Below are 13,055 nucleotides of genomic sequence, written 5' to 3' on the forward strand. Positions count from 1 at the left end.
CGCCGCCAGCCAATCACGGCCGCGCCCGCGCCTCGGCCCCGCCCCCGCCCCGCCCCGCCCCGCCCGGCCCGCGGGGGAGCCGGGGCGCAGCCGCTGCCTCCCGCCGCACTTGGGAGCGAGAGCCCCAGCCGCAATAATAAAGTACATAAAAAAGGCAGAAATTATTAATATTACGATTAGTTACTACTAATGTTATTGGTGTTATTTTCCCTCAGTCCGTACTTCAGGGGCAGCCAAAGAGAATTACCTGATCCGCCGCTGGGAGAAACGACGTTTCACATCGCAGCCTTAAAACCCGTGCGTAAGTGGAGTTGTTAGACCACGGATGGACAGCGATGCGAAAGAAATCACTCCAAACTAAAGAATGGGAGAAATTAAGAAAGCTGGGACTGAATATCGAGTTGTGCATTTATCCCTCTCACCTGCTTTTCACAGTAGTTTTCAGGGGCAACTGGGCTGTTTTACTGGAAATTTGGGGTTTGGGGTGATCCATATACAGCAAGGCCTGGGAAATCAGGCATATGGATCACATGCAAGATACTCAGTTGCATCAAAATCTACACCTTGATATCTGATCTAGCGGATCGTGGCTGTCTGAACCTGTACAATATCTTGGACATCTCTAACAGCAGAGCATGGGGTAACACACTGTAAAGCATCATACTTTTAGGGCTGCTGGCTTGTGATGGAGCTAGTTCACACAGGCACAATGACTCTGCTGTTTGCATAGTGACAGGGTAAGGGCAGATGGCCAAAGCCCAGCCACCTCGCCGGGTGCTGAATTGTCCTAAGATGAATCTCACAAAGGCCAGTCAGGTGCTTCCGTATGAATTCAACACTGCCTAGCACAGCCTCTTGTCTGACAAGATGTTAGTCTGAGGCTGGAGCAATATTTATGGGTTGATCACCTGTGCTCATGCTGCTCAGCAGATGTAGCATCAGGCAGAGAGGGTACAGATACCGTCCTGGTGAGCAGAGGAGAGCTGACAAGGGTACAAGCTCAGTGGGCGGTTCTTGGGGTGGACGTGCATACCACGATCTCCCTGTGCCAAAACTGCTCCTTCAACTGTGTGCTTCCAAGCTCCCACAGCAGGATCTTCAAGCAGCATTTCCCAATACAGCATGGGCTCCAAGCCCTCCCTTCACTCAGACAGATAATCATTTGCCATCCATAAATTTGTCCCTTCTCTTCCAGCCTACAGCAATGAATGATAGCATAAAAGGGCACAACAGGATTCAGGCATCTCTTCAGCATCAAAGCAGTCTACTGCAAACTGTTTCTGACTGTTGCCCCTGCCTCTCATTTAGTATTTAAAATCCTCTTCAAACCTTCGCAGAAGCCAAAAAGGCTGCATCAAACTCTGACATGAAGACGATGGTGAAAAGCTCTGCTAATCAAACACACTGGAGTTTCTTACAGCTGCTGTTCAATGAACCAAGGTAGATTTAGCTTTCAGGCAAGCTTTCTAGCAGTAGAACAGGGAAGTCCTAGAGCAGATTGCCATGAAGAACCAGGGAGTTTCCATCACTGTAGATTTTTGAAGAGGAGTGTAGACAAACAGCCATCAGACTAAACTTAGTAAGGTAACAATATCCATCTCCTGAGTTTTATACTGCTCATTTACACACTAACTACTTTTACTTTTTCTGTATTCGGTTGCTACTTTCTTTGACTTTGTCAAATAAGAGCGGTCTAATGGTTATTTTAAAATGAAAAGCTGATCCCCTCTGTGTTTTAGAGCTCCCAGCTTTTATGGGATGAGCACTAGCTGCTCTTTTCTCTCTGCAAAGAGAGAAAATATTATTTTCTGAGGGTATGAGAAGCTGGAAAATAAAAGCTTGAACCTTTGTACAGGTGGTCAACAGCTTCCTTGACCAGCATCATGAATCCTTGTCATCCCTGTGGAAATATGGGCTGTCACCGTCTAAGAACAGTCTTTTGACCACATGGAAAATGCTTGTTAACCTCTTCCAGCATGACAGTTTACAGTGGGGAGCCCAACCTCTTCTGCACACAGAACCTCTATTATAGACATGGATGGACACAGAAGAGGACATCCTACAGCTTTGTAGGAGGAAGAGAGTAAATTAAAATGTGGATCCTTAATTGTGCAATTAGAGTGAGCCTGTGAGGGAGTTCAGAGGAGTCTATCACTATCATCCACACACAAAAAATAATGTGGCCCTACTACTGGGAACTCTGGAAGTCCCTAACATGAGAACTGCTCAAACCTTATAGAAATAGTTCTCATAACAACCATGGCACTTTGCAACTGGCAGCCAAAGCAGTGTACCCAGAGCAATGACTGCTACCTGGGGTTTAGGAAATCAGCTCGTGTCATCTCGACTGGCAGGGCCACATCAGTGCAATTAAGGAACACAGAAAGCCCTGTGAGTTTTCATCTGAGCTGGTAAAACAGTCAGTGAAGTCTCACATCAGCAGTGCAACTCATGACACCAACAGTTAACTATCTGGAAAGAAAACAATCCATATCCATTGCTGTCAAAGGCAGTCTTTTCCTTTGCAGAACCCTCTTCTGCCCAACACATGCAGACAAAATCCACTGTCCTTTCAAGCCTCGCTGAGCAAGAACGCACACAGCTCTTTCTGAATAGCATCCATGAGCAAAGCTATGTGAGCTACTTAGTGCTGATGGAATATCCCTGCACACAATATGTCCTGAGGCCAAAACACAAAGTTTTTTAGGTCTTCCACAAGACCTGCTTCTTCTCTCTTGCCAACACTTGGGGTCCACCAAATATTCTAACAAAGTGACTGAGGCACCACTCCCTTGGAGCCTGTCCCACTGCTGAGTCCACAGCTGCTGCCAAGTTTACAAAAAACCAAGCACACCAAGGTATTTGCATCACCAGTACAAGGGCAGATGGAGTCCTGGAGAGATGGGGCATGACTCTCTGAACCCAGAGCATTCTCCTTCTTCTTCCCTCTGCATTTCCAGTACCCCTCACTTCTCCTTAAACTTCTTTCATTGCTTCTTTTTATGGTAGGAAAGAACCCCTGCTGCAGGTGTAGCCCAATGAACTGCGTCACTGCCTATAGGCACCATGGGGCCCTCTGCAGAACCTCACCCTCCCTTAGCTTCATCCCCTTCTAGCAGAGGCTCATTGACTCTTAGCACCATTACAGGCTTCCCACCCTGATGAAGCTGATTCACTTCCCCATCTCCTTTTTTCTCTGTCCGGTTTTATCTAGCAGTCTATTGCTCTCGACTCCCTTATCACTCATAGACTTGCCCACTCTTGGGACATCCCTTCTTTCCTGACCAGCCATGGAAAACATCCAGGTGATAAAATAAATAACAAGCCCTGCTCTCTCTTCTTTCCACCACCCATTTTAGTTTCTTGTGCAGTAGATTGGGGGTGGGTAATTTTTTGTCAAGTTTATTGCATTACCACCCAGGAAGTACCTCCCATAAGGTTAAACGAGTTGCTACCTGAAAGGAATCTTTTAAGATGCTGACACATATGTGCTTAAATGTGTTCCAGGGATTCTGAAATCCACTGTACAGAGCTCACTCCAGTCACAGGCACATTCACCTGTGCATTAACAACTCAGTGTATAATTAACAACAGTCTTGTCATAACAAGCAGTGACACTTAGAAAAACTAGAAGTAAGCCATGGTTGGAAAATTCCTTTTTGTTCACCAAAGTAGCAGCAGGCAGGATTTTAAGTCATCCCAAATAAAAAAGCACCAAACCTTTTTCCCATCAATAATGCAATGATTGAACTATGTGAGAAAAACCAAGATACTTCTGGGGTAATTTTGAGTTGTACAGGGGCAAGCTGTGGGAGGCAGGGAGAGAAATCTGTCATATCTGGAAGCATGAATTTTGGCTTGACCACTGGTTCCCAAACTGAGGCATGTCAAACTGATATTTCATTACTTTACTTAAAATCCATTTTCAGGGTTCACATAGGAGTCAGTTGTGCTTGGAAAGCATTGAGCAAAGCTGGTGGTTTTGATGATCTCTGCTGCAAGGTTAAGAAGAAGGGCATGGGAACATCTTTGGAAAAGCATCTGCCTGTTCAAAATTTGAAGAGCTGAATCCACTGGTTTTTCCAAAGTACTTTTTGCCATAGGAAAAGTACTGTCTTTTTCTTTTTTTCTTCTCTTTATGCAGAGGAATAAATCTGGGAAAAGTATAAACATTTCTCCAATCCTCTGTTATGGGATGAAGACAGGATAGTTGCACTTGCCTGTTCACAGGCAGGCAGCCTTTACAGAGGCTGGAACATATGCAACCTGAGTTAAGGCTGTTTGACAAGTGTGTAGAATTTAATGAATCTCTCAGAAAAACAGAGACATCGCTCCATTAAAAATTGCCTTAGAGAATTTCCCCAGTTACAGCCTCTGCACAGGATTTCTGTATAGAGATTTAACTATAGTAACCTCTTCATCCAAACCACACAGAGAACATGCAGGTATTTCCTCTTCTTAGGTAAGCAATACTTTAAAATAGGTTGATCTTACAAGTCACTCTTTAGATCACTAAAACCAGGAACAGTGATTTCCTTTTTCATTATTTATTTTACTATACACATCATTAACAATTATGGTAATTTCAGCTTCAGACAAAGGTGGGTGTTTGATCCCTTTCTGGTAGTGAGATAATCAGAAAAAAATTCTCAACAAAAATCAGCTTTCAGCTAACCAATTAAAATTACTAAAAATGATTCTGCAGAATCCAAATGCAGAACTTAAGTAACCTAATAGTATTTCTTCAACATTTTATTATACAGGTCTCCAATTTTTGCAAGTAAATGGGTGCCTGACACTGTAAAACTGTCACACCTTTTTAAAGTAAACAGTAGGTAATATTCACTATTCACCTGCTAATGTCTGGCCAGACATTGTAAGAAAATAAAGAGAAAATTTCCACCCTATTCTTGCAGTTACTCCTGTGTAGCAGAGCAAGAAAAGCCTCACACTAAGTTAATTACATAACCCACTTTTCTCAGCCCAATAAAGTGATAAGAAAAGTGATTCAGAATGAAGAAACAGCATAAAATGAAATCTAAAGGAGAATTACATGTCTAGTAGCACAGAAAACCACAGTGCCTTGCTTAGTGCTTTAAGTCTGAAATTCCTGATAAAAACCTTTGGAAAATGAAAATGAGTAGCCACAAAAGCTTCCTTGAATTCAGTCTCGCATGATGTTCTCAGCCCTGTTTGGAAGCTTCTCAGAAGCAGTTACTACAGCTCTCAAAACATTTCAGAAACCAAATAAAAGCTTGTGACACACAGGGTTCAGAAAAAAAAAAAAAATCACTGTGTGGTGTCTAACGGTAGCATGTTTTTCTAGGTCGGGCAGCCTGTTACACAGAACTGCTGGAGACTGGCCTTCCTCACCCAGATCCAGCATTTCATTTATAGGACTTAGGTCTAGGCTTTGGTGAACTGGAATCTATCTAGGTAACCACTGCATCACGTGGGTAAGCACACCTCACAATATTAGGAGAGCACTAAAATAACAGTTCTGTAAAATTAGGTGTTTCGTTAATTGGACATGAAGTCCCCATTCTACAAATGCATGTGTTTTCTGGAATGCTGTAGTCACCCGATGCCAGCTGAAGGATGACTATAAGCTTGTGTAGGTATGTTCTGGAATGCTCCAAGCCCATGGTCCTGGCAGAGATGTATCTAGAACGGAAGCAAAGTTCAAATGGGTTTGGTTTTTGTAACAAAACAAGCCTCAGCATGGTAGAACCTCCAGAGATTTGACTAGTTGTTCTCTATTGTATTAAGAGCTGGTGAGAAAATCAATGTATCAAAAAGCCAAAAATGCTGGTACCAGGCAATATCGCCCCCTTGTTCACAGCAGATGAGTCCTTGGTTTTTTGCAAAAGCCTTGCACTGTGGCATACACTGATGAAAATAGAAACACTGTAACTGGTGCAGGGCTGGGGGCAATGACATTGTTAACAGCAAATCTCTTTCAAGGTCTGCCTTTCAAATAGGTTAGTCCACCAGATAAAAAAGCCATTTTCTTATCCTTTTCCAAATTAATTTCTGCCCTTTAAAGTGATTCTCTCCAAGAACTGCTTGAATTTCCTGAACTACACAAAGCCTTCCAGATTAATGGGTCCTCTCACCATCTTTACAGTTTCCCCACACAAGCCAAAACCCCAAAATTGGAGGAAAAATTTCAGAACCACTGAATGAAAGTAAATACTGTAAAAGTCACTTTCCTGAACTGAAAAAGCACTCCTGGATAAAAGCACACTACTTGTAGAATGCACATGCAGATGTCTCCTCTGCAAGTTTGGAGAATTTTCTCACTGAAGGCATTTAGCAGAATGAAAATGTTCCCTTGACAGGCTTTGGAAAAAAAATGGCACCAAAACTTTTTGTTTTTTTCATGAGATATGATGCTCCTGAAGAATGCAAGCCATAAACACACTGCTCCAACATTTTCAGGTGTGGCTTTATTCCAAGAGAAGTCCAACAACAGCAGAGGCTTTCGTGACTTCAGGGCTAAACCTGGTATGAGATACTCGTTTTAGATGGCAGCAGTGCTAACAGCTATGGCAGGGCTGCTCTGCTGTAGTGCATTAACCGGGAAAAGATCCAAGGGATCCAAAACTGGAATTCTTCAACCTACAGTTCCAACAGACTTGAAATGAACCACAAGCTGTACAGTCAAGAATTCATTCAAGATAACAGGAGCCCTAAACTCCAGCTCCAACTATTCAGTTTACTTGTCCACAGACTGGAGAGGAGACTTTGTCTTTTCCTGAGCGGATGCTTTCCAGACACATTCCAGTGGAGAAATTCCTGAAGCACTCACAATTACAGAATTTTGCTGTCTTCAGTGAAGCTGTGTATATATACCTCATGGGGCAAATTTGGCTAGATGCTGATGTTGAAGCTAGAGCAAAATGTAACCTTCTCATTTGTCTTAGCTCTGCATTAAAGATAGTGATAAGAACGTGCTATCAATTTTACTGTTTTAGTACCAAAAGTGTAAAAAGTGTTAGTGTTCTGGGTTTGTTTTATAACCTGAAACTTGTTGAAGAAATACACCTAGGACTATCCTACAAAAACCAATTTGTGTGCCCTTTACACACTTTGGAATGTAATTCTGGAGAGGAATTAATAGACACTGTGGCTTCAAAACATTCAGACAACAAAAAGAGCATAATGCAATGATTATTTGCAGTCTCCATTTCCTCCAATCCAACATTCACCACTTTTTATGTATTAATTACAAGAGGCACTTTCTATGTGCACTCTGCCTCAACTGAAAATATTTACAATTGTATTTACCTAAAACATTTGGTCAAGACTGGCTATTGCTTATGCAACTATTTACCCAAATCCCTGGTCCCTGTACCAGAAGTGGGAAGAGGAGCACTGAGCAGCCAACTGAAGAGTTATCAAAAAGCATGAGTTCAAGAACCAGAAACTCTTAAGAAACAACCATGGTAAGAGGAGTGTTGTCTGTAAGATCTTTATTTCTTCCATAAAAGAGGAAGGACTACATCATCTAAGCAGAGAGCTTCCAATTTCTATTAAGCAAGATGGTTCAAGCTGTACCCACATTTTTGGGGAGGAGGGCGAGGAGGGGGAAGGGGGGCAAACAGCCTTGCCCCAAACAGCAACCATAAAGATAAGCTGTTGAAAACTGGTCACATTTTGCACTCCCTTCAGAAACCAAAAGGGGGAAAACTAAGCGAACTCCCAACTTACGTGCTAGGGTGGCTGTATAAAAATGTCAATTATTTAAACATAGTACTTCTCTGGAGGAACTTGCTTGCAGAACAAAAGCAATGCCAGTGCAGTAAGTATCTTTTCAATGTCACTTTAGAAGATATACAATCCTATCTGGATATGCAAAAGCAAGTAATGCCAGAGGATAGAAAAAGCAAGTAGGCAGCCCACCATCCTGTGGCATTAAAAAGTGATTAAATGAAATTCACAAACGGTTTAGTGAAGTTTCTGATAGACTAATCACATAGCAGTGCTCTAAATAGAGAAGCAGACCCATTATCAAAACATTCCCTTTAAAAAAACTTTTATCTTGGCAGAGTACTTAATGTATTTATTGTGTGGAGCTAATGGCTTCTCACTTCAGATTTAGAAGAACAGGGATGAAAAGAGGGCTTCCCACAGCTGTATGCACTAGCAAGTACTAGTACAAAACCCATTCTTTGCTTTAAGTCTCCATGTTTTGGAACAAAGACAAACTACTGACCCAGTTTATAAGCTCATATTAAAATCAGCCTGTACTTCAAAACTTTAAAAAAATAATTCTGTTGAGCAGCAGAGTGTTCACCTACAGAAACCAATGATTCACTTGAAACAAAACTTAATTATTTTCTGACAGATTGATTAAAATTGGCCAGGGACATCAGAGCTGAAAGCTCAAATACTTTTCAGAAGCCATATGCAGCAGGATGCACTGCTTCCCACTATTACCCACCTGTACAGTTCACCCAAGCTCCAACACAACCCTGCCAGAATACAGATGTTTCTCATTGTGGCTACTGCATTATCAGTACTTTTTATATAGAGACAGTACAGTGCTAATCAATACAAATGCTTAGCTCATTTTTTAAATTCAGGAAATTTCCTTCTCCATTGGCAGGTGCTCTATTTCAGACAGCCACACTGATGAAAACATCCGTACATGGCAGATGTCTAAAAAAAAAACCATGAAAAAAATCAAGCCCAGTGGCTCTCAAATCTGTCACAAAAACATTCAGGATACTTCTAGCTAAATTCAGTGCATAATTAACAGTCATCTTAGAAAGACTTAACCTTTATTTGCTCATTTATTTCAGTCCACGCTTACCCCCACTTTTCCCAGTACACTGGCTGGATCACAAAACACTTATCCACAGCCAAGAAGAATCTTTTTGGGTTGGTCATTCATTTTGGAGTTGTACTGTACAATACAGTTGTAAGCAAATTCTGAATTCAAAGCAGGGGGCTTTGATAGATGAAAACCACACTAATATTGTATACAGAAACTGGCGCTCAGCAGTGTTGCCTTTTCAAACATTCTCAATTGCAAACTCATCTATTTTCACAATCAAAACATTTTTGTCTGAAAAGTTTATTTTAGTTTTCTGAACACTCTAAAGCAACTGTGCTTTTGATGTTACACAAGTGTTCAGATAGGATTAACAAAAATTAAAATGTTCTAAATTACAAATTTAATTCCTGTAAGAGCTTGAGAAATAGAACAGAAAAGCATGACATACACACATTGTGAAGAAACCCCAACTTTTCATGCAATGGCAGGCAAGATGTAAAAAGCCACCCGAATTCACACATTTTTACACCGAATCATCAGAAAAAGTACTCTGTAGTAAATCTGTACATCCAAATACATTTGGGATCTACACCTAAGTTACATTATTTAATGTTATATACACTTATTACCCCTTGTATGATGTCTAAAGGAAAATCTTCATTCAACCCAACCCCCCAAAAAAATATGCAAGACTAACTTGGAAAAAAGGAAAATCACTTTAGACATTCAGTTAAAATGTTGGTTTTGTTTTAATCTAGACCTCAGTGTGTTTATTAAAAAACAAACAATCCTCTTCATTTAACATTTTGCTTTCTAACTGTACAGTAAATTGCATTGCAGAGAACACACCCCGTCTTCAGACTGTATTTTCTTTGGATGGATTTAAGATGTAGCTGGATATTACTTTAAAGATAAATAAAGGGAAGTTGGTCCAACTAGAACAATAGCTGATATATTACATGCATATGGGGGGTTTATATATTTTTAAATTATTTTTTAAACAAATGAGTGTAGGGTAGTTGATATTGCAAATAAACCAAAAAGCACCTGGAGTTCAAAATACAAAACCTACCTCCTTATCCTGGCAATGGCAGTAAAAATCAGAAGAGTAATCTTTCTGGAACAGCATTTTTACATAATTTAGAAATGTTGAGTACCAGGAAGACTACTAATCAAGTAGTTTTAGCAGCCAAGTTTCCCTCTTTTTATTGAATGGAACAAATGCTTTAAACAAACTGTTTGTCCTCTTCACTGAAGAGAGCTAGTCTATTCATCTTTAATGAGCTAGGTTTTTTTGTTTTTAGATGTTGGTTTTTTTGGGGGGGAAAGATTAGCCACGTACTGTAGTAATGCCTACTGTATATAATCCAAGCATTTGCTGTGAACAGTTGGAGAAAGCAGTCAGTAAGAACCTAGGATCAATGAAATAGATGTTACTTTAAGCCATCCACAAAATGGAGACCCATATGGTGCCCAGTGTTAAAACCCAAATCTCTTCTCGCGCTTTTTGCTGTGCAAGTTCATCCCCAGGAAAACAGGAGCTGATCCATAGTTCAATTTTCTTATTTCCTTAGTCAATTTTCACATTAGTGTAGATTTTACGAACAAAGGCACTTGTTCCCATGTAACCAATAGCTCCTGCAAAATAAGCCAAAAACATTGAATATGTTAGAGAGCTGATCATCAAAACAAGCCAGTGATAGAAACCACACACACTTAAACAGAGAAAGTCACATAAAGCACATACTCTGCACACAGATACTTCTTTACCTGCAATACTGGTTCTCAAACTCTAATTATCCATGCTCCCCCTGAACGGCTGGCAGCAACTTCCCCTGTCTAGCAATCTAAATCCATTAAGCCATCTTACCAAGAGGCCATGCTCACTTGGCCTTGATAAATATAGCAGCCCCCCCTACTGCTGCCAATAACCAAGTCCATTTTTTCTGAGCAGAGGGTAAAAAACATACAATCACCCACTCTGCAGGGAAGGTGGATGGGAGGGTGGGTTTTTATTATAAGTTACATGCCTTCTGGATGAGTGTTTTATTGGCAGATGGTTTCTTCCCTCCCACAAGGCACAAATAATAATAGATCCCCATCCCAGGAGTCTTACACTTCAAGGAGGTCTGTACAAAGACATTAACAAGTAGCAGTTAGTAGTTAAAGAAATTGCAACCTGTGGTTTTCAAATTAGTAGGAGTCATGAGCAAAGTACGCATTGTCACACCAGTAATGAAAGAACAGGTCACTGAGTTTTTGATAGGGGCAACATTTTATGCAGAATCCAAAATACTGCAGTATTAGGGACATGTAGAAAAATTAAAGAAATGCACTGGACTAAGGCCTCTTCTCAGAAAGAGATTCAGCAACCTGGTGAAACCCAGAACCTCAGGTTTGCTGGGCTCAGTAAATACTGTGGTCTTACAATATCAGCAGGGAATGTCTTCATCTCTTCCAAGCAAAATGAGAGTAAGTCAATTTGGTTAATCGTCATGTTTGAAGTTGAAAATCAAGCAAGAATTAGACAACTGCCGTCTGACTGCCAACACAGTCATAAAATACAGGATGAATAGAGAAGTCAGGGTCTGAAAATCACTACAGAGAATTCCTAACATTAAATGCGTGGACGCTTAGTAAAGAATAGACTCTTAAGAGAAAAGATATTCTTCCTTCCTTGAATCAATAGGGAAAAGCTCAGAACAAAGTACTGCAGTGAACTAGGATGCACCAGAACTGCAGAAGACATGTTAAATATAAAAGTCTAACCAATGCTAAAAGTTTTATGCCAAACTTTCCAGTAAAAATATCAAGTGATATTTTTGCCTTTACATATTAAGGCTGTACAGACCTGCAGCTGGCATTGCTGACTACGGAATTATTCAGATCCTGAAGAGTTCTTTAAATCCTGGAGACTGATGGGATGATTTATGAAGTCGGCCATTAAACTGTCACAAAGTTTTGATTTTTAGACCCTCAAAAGCCCAATATTCATACCTAATCAAGAAATCTGCACAAGGCAAATATGATAAATCATTCCAATGTTTTTGGAGTGGTAAAGAGCCTTTGGATTCAGCTTCTGTACAGCACAGCATTCCAAGTTGTTAAATATCATGGCAACTATTGCACTGGCCAGCAAACCAGGGATTTGCATTATTAACTTGGGGAAAGTAGAGTCCTATTAAAACAAGTACAGCACACACAAGATCAGGTTGCTGCTTGCAAGCAAGCTGAGAATGCAGCAGAAGGAAAGCCTGGCTGTTCAAGGAGAGACCAGTGCAACATTTGGACAGACCCAAGCACAGGCTGTGAAGAGGTGATGTGAGCTTGACATCATACAGAAGCACATGCAGACTCTTCTGCAGCTTGTCAAGAAATTCATCTTCTGTCTTATGAAGTAAACGAACAAAATAATGGCACTGAACTCCTGCTTTAAGACTCTCCAGGTTCTTCCTGTTAAAGCAAACACTGCCAGCAGATCCAATGCCCATTTCAGTTGCTAAACTGAGGTACATTCCAGAACTCGTTCTTTGAAAGTTTCTCTAGTGATGCGATGCCAGGTATCACAGAGATTTGAGAGAACAAAGCATTAACTGTGTTTCACTTGGGATCTAGAGAATGCATGAGATGGAAGTGAGGGGGAGGAGTAGAGAGCAGCAGTCAAAAGAGACCACAAGCTCTCATCCCCATAAACAAATCATAACCTATTCTGAATCAGAGAGGAGCCTTATCCATGAAGGCCACTAATGGCCAATACCCAAGGCAGGGATTAAGCCTCAAGGCTACTTCACAGGCATTGAATAAAACATGGAGCAGGGAGGCAGAAACCCCGGGCGATGAGGACTAAAGAATGTCCTCCTGATTCAAATGCAGGGCAGCCGGCTCATTTGAATGAAAAAAAACACAGTAAAAGGAAATTATTTATTTATTTATTTATTAAACACCTTACCAGATTATATTTATAACCTGGTTATGGCCTACGTAGGTTTAGCAGAAATAGAATGCAAGCATATTTCAGCAGAACAATAAGCTTTTAAATAAAGAGAAAAATCCAAATACTGAGGAAGAGCAACCACAAAGCAAAAAGAGATTAATTCCCATCTATTGCTTCAAACCAATAATCAATTACTACAGTTGTGACTTTGTAAGGACCAAATTCTTTTAAAAGCTCTTTAAGTATACTTAGAGTACTTATCTGAATGCTGAAGTGTGGTATTGCAAGAGGCCTAAGTTATGTAGCTCCTAAGCCTTCCACTAAGTTGGGAAATGAGTC

The 13,055-nt window shown here is 40.8% G+C and overlaps 1 protein-coding gene across 2 annotated transcripts in view; it reads right to left on the reverse strand.

Annotated features, from left to right (window-relative positions):
- Positions 1-7,458: 7,458 nt before the first annotated feature.
- The window catches only part of TM9SF3 (transmembrane 9 superfamily member 3), a 47,348-nt gene continuing 41,751 nt past the window's right edge, over positions 7,459-13,055 (reverse strand). For both annotated transcript variants that reach the window (XM_042018758.1, XM_042018756.1), the window contains exon 15: positions 7,459-10,420. In XM_042018758.1, coding sequence (XP_041874692.1) covers positions 10,353-10,420 — 68 coding nt within the window. In that variant the 3' untranslated portion in view covers positions 7,459-10,352. The remainder of the gene's footprint in view (positions 10,421-13,055) is intronic.

Source organism: Corvus kubaryi, unplaced genomic scaffold, assembly GCF_017639235.1.
Source record: "Corvus kubaryi isolate FWS band 111438036 unplaced genomic scaffold, C.kubaryi_AGA036_p1.0 138, whole genome shotgun sequence".
NCBI classification, from domain to species: domain Eukaryota; kingdom Metazoa; phylum Chordata; class Aves; order Passeriformes; family Corvidae; genus Corvus; species Corvus kubaryi.